We start from the raw sequence: 15,063 nt of genomic DNA, 5'->3' as shown, positions 1-15,063 counted from the left end.
GAGGTAACTGAGGCCCAGAGAAGTGATGTGACTTGCCCAAAGTCACACAGCTGACAAGTGGCGGAGCCGGGATTTGAACCCATGACCTCTGACTCCAAAGCCCGTGCTCTTTCCACTGAGCCACTCTGTTTCTCTCTGTTGTATCGCCCTCTCCCAAGAGCTTAGTACAGTGCCCTGGCCACGGTCAGCGCTCAAGAAATACCACCGACTGACTGACCGTGCGGGGATCCCGGCTCCAGGCCTGGAGTTGGCACCTCTGGCAGCCAAGAGTCTGGCCCCAGGAGGATGGGCAAGGGTCAGCAGGGCAGAAAGCAACGAGCACTGCTGCCTCCGCTGCCCCAAGCCCACCGGTGGCAGAGGCAGGACCTCCGCCGTCACCGAGGTCCGGGACCCAGTGCCACCTTTCAACCGTTTCCCTCCTTCTAGACTGTGAGCCCGTTGTGGGCAGGGATTGTCTCTGTTGCTGAATTGTACTTTCCAAGCGCTTAGTACAGTGCTCTGCACACAGTAAGTGCTCAATAAATATGACTGAATGAACAAATGAATGAACCATCAGATTCCCAGGGGCCTCTGGGGTGGGGGAAGGGAGGGGATGGGGCCGGCTGCTGAAGCTGCTGGTTTTATGAGGGCACGAACTCCAAACGCTACCATGAAGCAGCAGCCGCTGCCACTACCACCCCCAGAAGCAGCAATCGATGAACGGTTCCCTCCGCCACCGCCCGCCCCGGCAGGAAAAGCCCCCCTCCTGGGCTCCAGCCGGGCAGCCAGGCCAGGGCTGGGTCGGGGCCCAGGGGGCTGCCCACCCTGGGGGAAACGGATGAATTCACCAGCACAGAGTGGTCGCCCATCCACCTCCACCCACATCCCGTTGTTGGGTAGGGCCCGTCTCTATATGTTGCTGATTTGTACTTCCCAAGCGCTTAGTACAGTGCTCTGCACATAGTAAGCGCTCGATTGAATGAATCAAATGGAAACTCCTTGCCATCAGCTTTAAAGCCCTCAATTAGCTCGCGCCCTCTTACCTCACCTCTGATTTCCTACTGCAGCCCAGCCCACACGCTTCACTCCTCTAAATGCCAACCTACTCACTGTACTTCCGTCTCACCTACCTTGCCGCTGACCTCTCACCCACAGCAATCAATCAATCGTATTTACTGAGTGCTTACAGCGTGCAGGGCACTGTACTAAGTGCTTGGAAGATTATGACACAAGAACGACCTGCCTCAGGCCTGGAAAGCCCTCCCTCTTCATAACCTACAAACTCTCTCCACCTTCAAAGCCTTTTTGAAGGCACGTCTCTTCCAGTCAGTCTTCCTGACTGAGCCCTCATTTCCTCTTCTCCCACTCTCAACTGTGTCACCCTTGCACTTGGATTCGCTCCCTTTACTCCCCCGTCCCTCAGCCCCACAGTACTTAGGTGTTGAATTGTACTTTCCAAGCGCTTAGTACGGTGCTCTGCACACAGAAAGCGCTCAATAAATATGACAATGAAGGAATGAATATCCGTAATTTATGTATTTATATTCATGTCTGTCTCCCCTTGAAGCTCGCTGTGGGCAGGGAATGTGCCTGCCAACTGTTATACTGTGATATACTGTACTCTCCCAAGCTCTTAGTTACTGTTCTCTGCACACAGTTAAGTGCTCAATAAATACAGCTGATTGATTAACTGATTGAAAAGTCCAACTCTGCGCTCCAGGCGCCAAAGCAGACACAGTATTGGCCAATGCTTTCGACCTCCACGTCTCCCCCAAGGGGCATCCGGCCCAGAGCCACCGGAGAAGGCAGACCGACTGACAGTCCATGGCCGAGATCTCTCCGGGCTCAACCCAGAGCTGCTCTGACAGCGATGGAGAGAGGACCTAGACTGATACTTTTGGGGCTCCTTGCTATTCCCCAAAGATCAATTCCCTCTCTGGCCCAGCCACTCCTGCTGACCTTAGGAAAAGAAGCCACCCAACAAATACCAAGGCCCAACATGGGCTCACGTACACAGGCATGCACACACACACTCACTCTCACAAGCATCCTTTCCACCCGAGTGTGACTGTTCAGAGGACACCATCACCGTGTCCCCTCCTATCTTATCTCCCTAATTTCCTACTACAACCCAGGCGGCACACTTCACTCCTCTAGTACCAACCTTCTCACTGTCCCTCCATCTCGTGTAACTCGCCGCCGACCCCTCGCCCACATCCTGCCTCTGACCTGGAACTCCCTTAATCTTCACATCCATCAGAGGATCGCTCTCCCCCTCTTCAAAGCCTATTAAAACCACATCTCCAAGAGGCCTTCCCCAACTAACCCCTCATTTCCTCTTCTCCCACTCCCTTCTGTGTCGCCCTGACTTTCCTCCCTTTATTCACCAACTCCACTCAGCCCCACAGCACTTATGTTCATATCTGTAATATAATTTTTTTTACGGTATTTGTTTTTGGTGTGGTATTTTTATTAATGCCTATCTCCCCCTCTAGACTGTAAGCATGTTATGGGCAGGGAACGTGTCTACCAACTCTGTTATACCCTGCTCCCCCAAGCACTTGGTACAGTGTTCTACATGCAGTAAGCACTCGATTAAATAGGATCAATTGATTCATTGATTGACTGCCACAACCCACGGGTCCCTGAGGCTGATTGCGTCTCCCGGGGGGACCCCAGAGATTGCCGGAGGCTGTGAGTCAGGGTCCGCTTGGCGGCAGGAATGCCCGCGGGCATAAACCCAGGGGCCGGGGCTCCAGGCCAGGCAGGTGAAATTGACTGGTACACCTCCTTACCTTGGATCCCCCGGCTGCCACCTTGGTCCTTACGAATCATCCAAGGTTGACACAACCACCCGAGTGTCTCGTACAGCTCTTACATAGACTCTATTATCCCCAACCATCCATCTGTTTTTTTATGGTATTTGTTAAGCCCTATGTGCCAGGCACCAATAATAATAATGATGGTACTTGATAAGTGCTTACTATGTGCCAGGCGCTATAGCACTAGGATAGATACAAGATAATCAGGTTGGACACAGCCCCTGTCCCACATGGGGCTCACCATCTTAATCCCCATTTTTCAGATGAGGTCCCCGAGGCACAGAGAAGCGAAGTGATTTGCCCACGGTCACATAGCAGACCCCTGTGCTTAGAACCCAGGTCCTTCTGACCCCCAGACCCAGGATCTAGCCACTAGGCCACACTGCTTCTCAATGCCAACAACTGTAATGTTTGCCGGGTCTGTCTCCCCCACTGGACTCTGAGCCCCTTGAGGACAGAGATTGTCTCCCAGCTCGACTGTATCCCTCAACCAGAGCTCAGAACAGTGTTCTGCACCCAGCGGGCGCTCTAAATACCACGGGTGAGGACAGCCATGACCTTCACTGTGATTTCCAGATTCAGAAATAGTTAACTTCCTCAAATCACTTCAGGAAGTAAACGCCAACATTCTCTCGGGTAAAGACCGAGTCCCTCACCCCCAACAGGGCACAGCGCGTGTTTTCCCCCTCCGCGGGCTCTGAGGGTCCGGCGGGGGGGCATCGACCCATCGGGATGTCTGAGGTTGGCCTCAGACCAAGCACGGGGAGGAGGGACGGAGCCAAAATAGGCCTTGATGAGAAAACCGTTTGGATGAGATTACTTCAATCTTCTCCACTGGGTCACTTCTGATGCCAAACTGAAGACAACCCAAAGGGGAACAGAGATCAGCTGAGCCTTCATTACCTGAATCAACTGACCAAATGGTCATAAAATAGTCTGATAAGAAAGCCCTGGCCATATTTAGACTTTAACCCTAGACTGTAAGCTCGTTGTGGGCAGGGAACATTGTCTAAACTCTGCTGGATTGTACTCTCCCAGGCGCTTAGTAAGGTGCTCTTCACACAGTAAGCAATCAGCAGAGAAGCACTGTGACCCAGTGAGCATGGGACTGGGAGTTAGAGGACCTGTCTTCTATTCTCAGCTAGGCCACTTGCCTGCTGGGTGACCTTGGATAAGTCACTTCTCTGTGCCTCAGTTCCCTCGTCTGCAAACTGGGGCCTCAATACTGTTCTCCCTCCTACCTAGACTGTGAGGCCTATGTGGGCCCTTATTATTATTATTTTATATCTATTCTAGTGCTTGGTACAATACTTGCTACATAGTAAGAGCTTAATAAATACCACAATTATTATTATAATTATCATTATTAAATACCACTGACTGATTGATGGATATTGTTTTGGAATTCTAGCACATCCAAAGAGAACATCCACAGCTCTGAAGAACCGGGAAAAGGGGGGGGGGGGGTGAGGAAGGGAGGTGGGAGGAGGAGGGAGAGAGACATTAAGGTTCAATGTTGGAAGTGGAGTTTCACACTAAGCACACAATAAAACTCTCCCAAGTTCCCTTTTGAAGTCTGCTAAAAAAAAATTCACATATACATTTTACACCCTGCCTACAGGACTTTCCTCCTAAGAAGTTTCCTTTTCTGAGACCTTTTGTTCCGTCGCCCCTTAAAAACCTCTTGAGTTAGTGTCCTAGTTTTGATTTTTTTTTTCTGCCGTTCACAATGAACGATTCTCTTGGACAGGAAAGAAATTCCATGACTGCAAACAAGAGACTTTATTTTCTTCTCTCCAATTCATCACACTTTAGCCTTATTTATCACGCTAAGTGGGGATAAAAGTTAGTGATGCCAGGGAGCTGATATTCAAATGCCAATCGCCATGCAGTTTTTGTCGTTAAAAGGTCTCTCTTTTGACCTCGGCGGGCAGATTGATTGTAAACAACTTCTGCTGAAGCAGAGGCTTTTTCCGCTCCCCACAGTCCGCTCCGATGCCAGCGGCAGCAGGACTAAAGCCCCATGTGTGAGACTGGGGCTGGGGGAGGTGGAGAGGAGACGTTTGCCAAGCCTGGAGACCAAACGCGCTTCTCGCTCTCAGCAGCTGTGACACTAAAGTGGTTGGGTTTCTCAACTCTCCTATAACGGCGGAGCGCCAAGAGGGCTCTGGAACCTGCGACCCTGGGGACCGCTGACAAGCAGTATGGCTAGTGGTAAGAGCATGGGCTGGGAAGCTACAGGACCTGGGTTCTAATCCCGACTCTGCCACCTGTCTGCTGTGTGACCTTCACTTCTCTGTGCCTCAGTTCCCTCACCGCTAAAAGGGGGACTGAAACTGTGAGCCCCATGTGGGACGGGGACTGTGTCCAACCTGATTAGACTTTATCTACTCCAGTGCTTAGTACAATCAATCGTATTTATTGAGTGCTTACTGTGTGCAGAGCACTGGACTAAGCGCTTGGGAAGTACAAGTTGGCAACACATAGAGACAGTCCCTACCCAACAGTGGGCTCACAGTCTAGAAGGGGGAAACAGAGAACAAAACCAAACATTAACAAAATAAAATAAATAGAATAGATATGTACAAGTAAAATAAATAGAGTAATAAATATGTACAAACATATATACATATATACAGGTGCTGTGGGGAAGGGAAGGAGGTAAGACGGGGGGATGGAGAGGAAGGAAGGGGCTCAGTCTGGGAAGGCCTCCTGGAGGAGGTGAGCTCTCAGTAGGGCCTTAAAGGGAGGAAGAGAGCTAGCTTGGCGGATTTGCCTGGCACATAGTAAGCGCTTAGCAAATACCACACTTATTATTATCATTATTATCATCAGACCATGTAGAATGCCACAAAACCTATGGTCATCCTTGGGCAATCCGGCTTTCAGAGAGACCGCTGGGAATAGACTGCATGCAAATATCCCAATTCACTTTTAACTCCGAACTTCCGGTGGTTATTTCCTGTGGTAATTTACCTTTGACCTAAAACGCACACCTGCCCTACAAAGCAACCTGAACTCTGCTAAAAAAAAAAAAAAACCATGTGCTCAGACTCAGTTTCCACAACTCTGAGCCTCTCTGCCGGGAAGTGACTTTACTGGGCAAGGACCTTCACCTAACTCTGTTGTAACGGACTCTCTCAAGTGTTTAGTACACTGCTCTGCACACAGTAAGCACTCAGTGAACACCACTGATTAGTCACTTCACTACTCTGTGCTTCAGTCTCCTCATCTGCGAAATGGGGATTCAATACCTGCTCTCCCTCCTACTTAGATTGTGAGCCCCCTGTGGGACCTGAATATTTTGTATCTTCCCCCGGGGCTTAGTACAATGCCTGGCTCACAGTAAGCGTTGAACAAATACTATTAAAAAAGCAAAAGGTTCACTAAGCTCCCCAAAAACTCAAAATACACTTTGTAGTCACACAGAGAGACTAGAGAAGCAGCATGGTCTAGTGGGTAGAGCACAGGCTTGGGAATCAGGAGGATCAGGGTTCAAAATCCTGGCTCCGCCGCTTGTCAGCTGTGTGACTTTGGGCAAGTCACTTCACTTCTCTGGGCCTCAGCAACCTCATCTGTAAAATGGAGATTAAGACTGAGAGCCCTATGTGGGACATGGACTGTGTCCAACCTGATTACTTGTATCTGCCCCAGCGTTTAGAACAGCACCTGGCGCTTAGTAAGCGCTTAACAAATACCATAAAAAAAAAAAGGTTGAATCCCAAAATGGCAGGCCATGGAAACCAGGTAAGAACGAAGCCACTTAAACAGCGATTTCAAAGGGGTTCGTTCATTCACTCAATCACATTTACTGAGCACTTACTGTGTGCAAAGCACTGTACTAAACGCTTGAAGAATCTGCCTTTCCCAATGTAGAAACACATCCAAGCTGCTTTCCTTCTGTAGTTGCCTCTGACGGCTTCAGAATCGGTAGCCCTGGGCAGTCGGCATCTCGACAAACACTGACACAGCAGCGGAAGCGACACTCACTCCAACTGCTGGGACGGCGGGCAGGGAATATGTTTGTTTATTGGTGTACTCTCCCAAGCGCTTAGTACAGTGCTCTGCACACCGTAAGCGCTCAATAAATACGAATGAATGAGGACGGCGAGGTCAGGAACAGGCCAAGGATTCATCAACCCGACCTGAATTCATTCAATCATTTATTGAGTGCTTGCTGTGTGCGAAGCACTGTACTAAGTGCTCGGGAGAGTACAATAGAACAATATAACAGACACATTCCCGGTCCACAACAAGCTTCTAGTCTAGAGGGGGAAGCTTACATAGGACTGCGCTGTGCAGTTGAGAGAGTACAATATAATGAACTTGGTAGACACGTTCCCCGCCCACAATGAGCTGAAAAGCAGCGTGGCCAAGTGGATAGAAAACTGGCCCAAGAGAAGACCTGGGTTCCAATCCTGACTCAGCCACTTGTCTGTTGTGTGACTTGTATGACTTTCTAGACTGTGAGCACACTGTTGGGTAGGGACTGTCTCTATATGTTGCCAACTTGTACCTCCCAAGCGCTTAGTACAGTGCTCTGCACACAGTAAGCGCTCAATAAATACAATTGATTGATTGATTACTTTGGGCAAATCACTTAAGATCTCTGTGCCTCACTTATAAGACTGACTGCATCCACCCCAGCATTTAGTACAGTGCCTGGCACACAGTAAGCACTTAATGAATCCCACAGTTATTAAGTGACAGAGCCGGGATTAGAACCTGCAGAAAATCCAGGGCCCTGGGATGACCCTGCAGGATTTTCTGCTTCCGGCCTCCGGGAATCCAGGGGGAGGAGAGCAGGTTGCTGAGGGCGGGACCCTGGGGGACGGGGACAGGGGGGCAGGCAGCTTAATTGTCCACTTCACCAGTGTGCTCCCCCACAGCATGAGGCCTCCTTTTGGCCAGTGGCTTGTCCAGGATCCCCCTTTTCTTGGTAACCTCCCAAGCACCCTGCTTCGATCTTTGGGGACCGAATGCCAAATCAGCACGCCCGTGCCACCTAAACCTTACCTCCCATACCACTTCTGTGCCTACTTCGGTACTAATGCACCGACGCAGGCCCTTGCCCTTCTTCATCACATTTCTAATATAAGTCAGTCATTCATGGAGAGCCGCGGGGATTGCGTCTACTAACTGTACTGTACTCCCACAAGCGCTCAGTGCAGTACACGCACACCGACGCTCGGTACACACCATCGATCGCTATTTGCACGGCAGCACTCAAAACTTTTGACAGTGACGGGTGAAAGTGGTCATTTTTGCTGGGGCTGCATCAAAAAGCTAAACACCGGGAAGTGCAATTATACGCTCTGTTCCTCTAGTGCCAGCAGGCCTGTTGGACCCCGATCTCATCTAGCTCGCCATCGACCCGTCACCTATAATAATAATAACGATGGCATTTATTAAGCGCTTACTATTTGCTTTGCACTGTTCTAAGCGCTGGGGAGGTTACAATGTACAGGCCATATCCGTCCTCTGGCCTGGAATGCCCTCCCACTTCATATTTGACAGACAATCACTCTCCCCACCTTCAAAGCCTTTCTAAGGTCACATCTCCGCCAAGAGGCCTTCCCGGATTAAGCCTTCTTTCCCCCAGCTCCTTCTGTGTCATCTATGCACTTGGACCTTTGACCTTTGGGAATATGACCCCACCCTCAACCCCACAAAACTAATGCTTATATCTATAAATTATTATGATTTATTTATTCATATTAATGTCTGTCTGCCTCCCCCTCTAGACTGCAAGCTCCCTGTTGTCCTGTACTCTCCCAAGTGCTTAGTTTTACATCGCTCCAGAATGGGATTTGCATTCAAACACAGGCCCGCACTCTCTTCGTTCCCCAGGGAACGGAAGCCCAGCCCACGCTCAAAGGACACGGGGACCCACCCCAGCCGAACCGGCGGCAGAACACGCGTGCCTTCCACGCCGCGGCACAGCGAGGGGAGGATCAACTAGTGAACCCGATAGTGGTCTACCTAGAAGACCTGCGCTCCAGCTGACCTTCCCTGCCCGCTCTTTTATTTCATAGATTTAATAACCGATAATAATCATGAGGTTTATTAAGCACTTCAGAGGTGCCAAGGACTGGGCTAAACACTGCACTAAGTGCCTGGGGAGACATGGGATAATCAAGTTAGACATAGTGCCTGCCTCACTGAGAGGGACAGTAGTATCTTATTTGATCAGTCACTGGTATTTATTGATCATTATGGCATGCAAAGCACTGGCCTAAGCAATGGGAGCAGTACAATATTGTAGGTAATAATGATGATATTTGTTAAGCACTTACTATGTGCCACGCACTGTTCTAAGCACTGGGGTAGATATTCGGTTATCAGGTTGTCCCACGTGGGGCTCACAGCCTAAATCCCCATTTTACAGACGAGGGAACTGAGACACCGAGAAGCGACTTGCCCAAAGTCACACAGCTGACAAGTGGCGGAGCTGGGATTAGAACCCACGACCTCTGACTCCCAAGCCTGTGCTCTTTCCATTAAGCCATGCTGCTTCTCTAGGTAGACACGATCCCTGCCCTCCAGGAGCTCACAATCGAACGACTGTAAAACTTCTTTTTTACAGATGAGAAAACTGAGTCTAGGGAAGTTAAGTGACTTACCTAAGGTCCCACAGCAGGCCCGTGACAGAGCTGGGACGAGAACCCGTACCCCCGCCCCCAACTCCCCAATTTCCCTCGTCTGCCCTCTGAGCCAAGATTCCAACAAAGTCATATGCTTTCAGTGCCCAAGATCAAATGTCAGAAGCAGAACACTGACTTTAGGGACACCTCTTTGGTTGCCTGGGTTATTTTTATTTGGGGCAGAGGACGGATGGGAATGGGGAAGGAAAGAAGATACCATAATCTAAAGCCTTTATCAGAATATCCTCCCGCCCTTTCATTTTCCATTATTTTATACTGCACGACTTTAAATCACAACTTCTCTGACAGAGGGAGCCGGTATGGCCGCTCTGTGGATTTCGGCACCGTGACAGGTCCTGAAGTCGTAACTCTGAGGCTCATCATCATCACTTTTTTTTTATGGCATTTAATAAGCATTTACTATGTGTCAGGCACTGGTCTAAACTCCGGGGTAAATATGAGCAAATGGGGTTGGACGCGGACCCTGTCCCACGTGGGGTTCGGTTTTAATTCCCACTTTAAAGATGAGGGAACTGAGGCCCAGAGAAGTAAAGTGACTTGCCCAAGGTCACACAGCAGACAAATGGTGGAGCTGGGATTAGAACCCAAGGCCTTCTGATTCTCAGGCCTGGGTTCTACCCACTATACCACTCTAATCACTCACCTGAAGGCAGGCAGGACAAGTTGCTGTCTCTTCTCTGAGGGCCGTGACTCCAATCCCTCCCTCCGTAGCCAGTTGCGATGTTTTATCACCCTGTCAGGACATTCTCCCTTACAACCAACTGCAATCTCTTCTGCTTTCATTTAAGCCCACTTCCTCCTCTGCGCACCCCAGGATTATAATAATTGTAGTACGTGTTAAGCATTTACTATGTGTCAGGCACTGTACTAAGCACTGGGGTAGATACAACGTAATCGGGTTGGACGCGGTCTCTTTCCCACTTAGGGCTCTCCCGGTCTTAATCCCATTTTACAGAGGAGGGAACCGAGGTCCAGAGAAGTGTAGTGACTTGCTCGAGTAGTGTCACAGCAGGCAAATGGCGGAACCAGGATTAGAACCCAGGTCCTTCTGTCTCCCAAGCCCGTGCTCTATCACGCTGTTTCCCTAACCTTTCTCCCTCTGTGACCACGAGCAGCCAAAGCCAGCTTCACTGCATTCTCTCTTCTCACTTGGTAGTCCCTGTGGGCTGGGCCCTCTCATCGACAGTTTGCATTTGCTCTGGTATTAAAGCAGAAGCGAAAGAGCCATTAAAAGCCTCCGCCTTTTCCCCCATCCTCGGCTACCGACTGTCCCTTCATGTTTACCGGGAGGATGACAACACTGTCCCTCACCCTCTTCTCCAGCTCCACAGAATCTCAGAACGTTTTCTCGTTTTCCCTGACGTCTCGTGCGCTCTAGCTATCTCTTTTCTCATCTCATCCCTAAACCGGTGTGCTCCTCCCTCCTTCTCCTCTTCCCTAGTGGGTCCAAAAGCCTTAATAATCGCGGTATTTGCTAAGCCCTTCCTATCATCATCATCAATCGTATTTATTGAGCGCTTACTATGTGCAGAGCACTGTACTAAGCGCTTGGGAAGTACAAATTGGAAACATATAGAGACAGTCCCTACCCAACAGTGGGTCCACAGTCTAAAAGGGGGAACTTACTAGTTGCCAGGCAGTGGGGAGGATAAGAGCAAATCGGGTTATTCGATCGTATTTATTGGGCACTTACGGTGTGCACAGCGCTTGTAGACACAGTCCCTGTTCCACAACTTAATCCCCATTTTACAGCTGAGGTAACTGAGGCCCAGAGAAGTGAGGGGACCCGCCCTAGGTCACCAGCAGACAAGTGGCGGAGCCGGGATTAGAAGCCAGGTCCTTCTGACTCTCAAGGCCGGGGCTCTAGTCACTAGGCCACGTTGTTTCTCACTGCTCTTTGGGCCACTGGGTATTTGAGGTGCAGGCCGACCATGCTCCCTACTCCCCTCCTCATCCCGGCTTGGCCCAGGCCGCGTCGGTTCCCGGACTGTTTCCAAACAATGGCAGGAAGCGATCCCGGCCGACGGCCTGCTGCAAAGACGGCACATCGGGCCCGAAAACCAGTCGCCGAAAACGTGCGGCCGTCCTGGAGTGCCCACCCGCCTGGCCCCAGGGCACCGAGGGGCTGTCACCAGCTCACGGGCCCCGCCGGTCGGCTCCACCATCTGTGGTGTTATCTCCTCGCGCACACGCAAACGGGAAAACATTTTCCATACACACCCTCACGCAAATGCATGCACACATTGCTGGGGCGTTTTAGAAATTTCCCCGAAAGGATGCGAAGGCATCTAAGAAACAAGAACGGGTGCCGTTTCGCCACACCCGGGGCAGTTACGTCTAATTAATCAATCAATCGCATTTATTGAGCGCTTACCGTGTGCAGAGCACTGTACTAAGCGCTTGGGAAGTACAAGTTGGCAACATATAGAGACAGTCCCTACCCAACGGTGGGCTCACAGTCTAAAAGTCTAATCAAAACTAAACCTCTGCTTTACGCCTTTATAGATCCGGGAGAAATTCCTCCACCAGCCTCCTGCCAAAAGCAAATGAAAATGAACTCTTAAGCTGGAGCCGGGCCCCAGTGGCGGGCCCACTTGGGGTGCAGGTGGCACGGCCAGGCTCCGGAGAACCACGACCGGGCCGGTGCTGCCCGGTCTGGGCCCCGCTGGCGGGCCCATGTGGGGTGCAGGTGGCACGGTAAGGCTCCGGAGAACCATAAATAGGCCGATCCACCCAGGGGTGTGAGTGGCACGGGAAGATTCAGGAGAACAGTGACTGGGCCCGGGTTGCCCAGCCCGGGCCCCGCCTTGGCGGACTTGGCTGTGCCCAGCCGCGGGGCCTAGTGGAGCCTGGGCATTCAGGAGGCAAAGGAGGAAGTGAAACGGCTCAAAACCCTGCCCACGTCCACGCTACCGATGCCCACCTGACTCGACGTGGCAGGCCTGCCCAAGGGCAGCCACCAGCCTGACCTCGGGCCCTGGCCGGGCAAAGGTGTGAAGCCGGGGATTGGCGGGTAGGCCCCGGGTCGGGGCCTGGGGTTTGGCCTGGGGCCTCTGCGGCTCCTCCAGGGGTGGGCTCGGCTTGCCACCCACTGAAGGGGCACCGGCCGGGGGCTTGCCCTAGTTCTTTGCACGTAGTAAGCAATTAATAAATGCCATCATTATTATTATTATCCCCTGGCTCGGTACATCCCTCGTGGGCAGGAAACGCGTCCACCCACTCCCGCGCTCTCCTCCCCCTCGGCGCCAGCAGTAAGCGCTCAGTATATAGCCCTGGCCGCTGGATTCCCGGGGGCACATGTGCACTTGTCACCTCGGGGCACCAAGTGCTCAATAAATACGATTGAAGGAATGAATGAATGAATAGTCCAGTGCTCTGCACACAGTAAGCGCTCAATACGATTGGATGAATGAATGAAATGACAACCTGATGACCTTGTATCTACCCCCGCCCTACCTCCTTCCCCTCCCTACAGCACCTGTATAGACGTTTGTACAGATTGATTACTCGATTTATTTTCCTTGTACATATATACATATTCTACTTATTTTATTGTTACTATGTTTTGTTGTCTGTCTCCCCCTTCTAGACTGTGAGCCCACTGTTGGGTAGGGACTGGTCTCTCTATGTTGCCATCTTGTACTTCCCAAGCGCTTAGTCCAGTGCTCTGCACACAGTAAGCGCTCAATAAATACGACCGAATGAATGAATGAAATGACAACCTGACGACCTTGTATCTAACCCCACCCTACCTCCTTCCCCTCCCCACAGCACCTGTATAGATGTTTGTGCAGATTGATTACTCGATTTATTTTCCTTGTACATATTTACATATTCTATTTATTTTATTCTGTTAATACGTTTTGTTTTGTTCTCTGTCTCCCCCTTCTAGACTGTGAGCCCGCTGTTGGGCAGGGCTGGTCTCTATATGTTGCCAACTTGTACTTCCCAAGCGCTTAGTCCAGTGCTCTGCACACAGTAAGTAAGTGCTCAATAAATACGACTGAAGGAATGAATGACACCCGCGTGGCTCTGTGGAAAAGGGCCCGGGCTTTGGAGTCAGAGGTCGTGGGTTCAAATCCTGGCTCTGCCACTTGTCAGCTATGTGACTCTGGGCAAGTCACTTCACTTCTCTGGGTCTCAGTTCCCTCATCTGTAAAATGGGGATTAAGGCTGTGAGCCTCCCTTGGGACAACCTGATCCATCAATCAATCGTATTTATTGAGCGCTTACTGTGTGCAGAGCACTGTACTAAGCACTTGGGAAGTACAAGTTGGCAACATAGAGAGATGGTCCCTACCCAACAGTGGGCTCACAGTCTAGAAGGGGGAGACAGACAACAAAACAAAACATCAATCATATTTACTGAGCGCTTACTGTGTGCAGAGCACTGTACAAAGTGCTTGGGAAGTACAAGTTGGCAACATATAAAGACAGTCCTGACCCAACAGTGGGCTCACAGTCTAGACGAGGGAGACAGACAACAAAACAAAACATCAATCAATCAATCAATCGTATTTAATGAGCGCTTACTGTGTGCAGAGCACTGTACTAAGCGCTTGGGAAGTCCAAGTTGGCAACATAGAGAGACGGTCCCTACCCAACAGTGGGCTCACAGTCTAGAAGGGGGAGACAGAGAACAAAACACATTAACAAAATAAAATAAATAGAATAGATATGTACAAGTAAAATAGAGTAACAAATACGTACGAGGGTCACCTTGTAACCTCCCCAGCGCTTAGAACAGTGCTTTGCACATAGTAAGCGCTTAATAAATGCTATCGTTATTATTACTATTATTAGCCGGGCCAGTCCCGAGGTCCCCGCGGGCTCGGGGGCCGCTTTTGGGGTGGGGGGAGGGCTAGGAGAATCAATCAATCAATCGTATTTATTGAGCGCTTACTGTGTGCAGAGCACTGGACTAAGCGTTTGGGAAGTCCAAGCTGGCAACCTATAGAGACAGTCCCTACCCAACAGTGGGCTCACAGTCTACAAGGGGGAGACAGAGAACAAAACCAAACATACTAACAAAATAAAATAAATAGAATAGATAGGTACAAGTAAAATAAAAAGAAGGCGGGAGTCTCCCCGCGGCGAGGGCCCGGGAGGCGGAGGGGCGAGTAGGAGCAGGCCCGGATGTATATATGTATATATATTTGTACATATTTATTACTCTATTTATTTATTTATTTTACTTGTACATATCTATTCTATTTATTTTATTTTGTTAATTGGTTTTGTTCTCTGCCTCCCCCTTCTAGACTGTGAGCCCACTGTTGGGTAGGGACCGTCTCTAGATGTTGCCAACTTGGACTTCCCAAGCGCTTAGTCCAGTGCTCTGCACACAGTCAGCGCTCAATCAATCAATCAATCGCATTTATTGAGCGCTTACTGTGTGCACAGCACTAGTCTAAGCGCTTGGGAAGTCCAAGTCGGCAACACCTAGAGACGGTCCCTACCCAAGAGCGGGTTCAATAAATACGATTGATTGATTGATTGATTGATTGAGGGGCGGGCGGGCGGGGTTACCTGGGTCAGGGGGAGTCGTGCGGCCGCGGCCATGGCGTTTCCATCCTGCAGAGGAGGGAGGAGGCGGG

General features: G+C 50.4%; 1 protein-coding gene across 2 annotated transcripts in view; it reads right to left on the bottom strand.

Annotated features, from left to right (window-relative positions):
* Positions 1-15,063, bottom strand: part of EPS15 (epidermal growth factor receptor pathway substrate 15) — a 79,205-nt gene extending 64,142 nt beyond the window's left edge. For both annotated transcript variants that reach the window (XM_038759959.1, XM_038759960.1), the window contains exon 1: positions 14,996-15,063. In XM_038759959.1, the coding sequence (XP_038615887.1) occupies positions 14,996-15,028 (33 nt within the window). In that variant the 5' untranslated portion in view covers positions 15,029-15,063. The remainder of the gene's footprint in view (positions 1-14,995) is intronic.

Source organism: Tachyglossus aculeatus, chromosome 18 (genome assembly GCF_015852505.1).
Source record: "Tachyglossus aculeatus isolate mTacAcu1 chromosome 18, mTacAcu1.pri, whole genome shotgun sequence".
NCBI classification, from domain to species: Eukaryota; Metazoa; Chordata; class Mammalia; order Monotremata; family Tachyglossidae; genus Tachyglossus; species Tachyglossus aculeatus.
The sequence above is the reverse complement of the archived record's forward strand: the minus strand, read 5'-3'. Positions and strand labels throughout refer to the sequence as shown.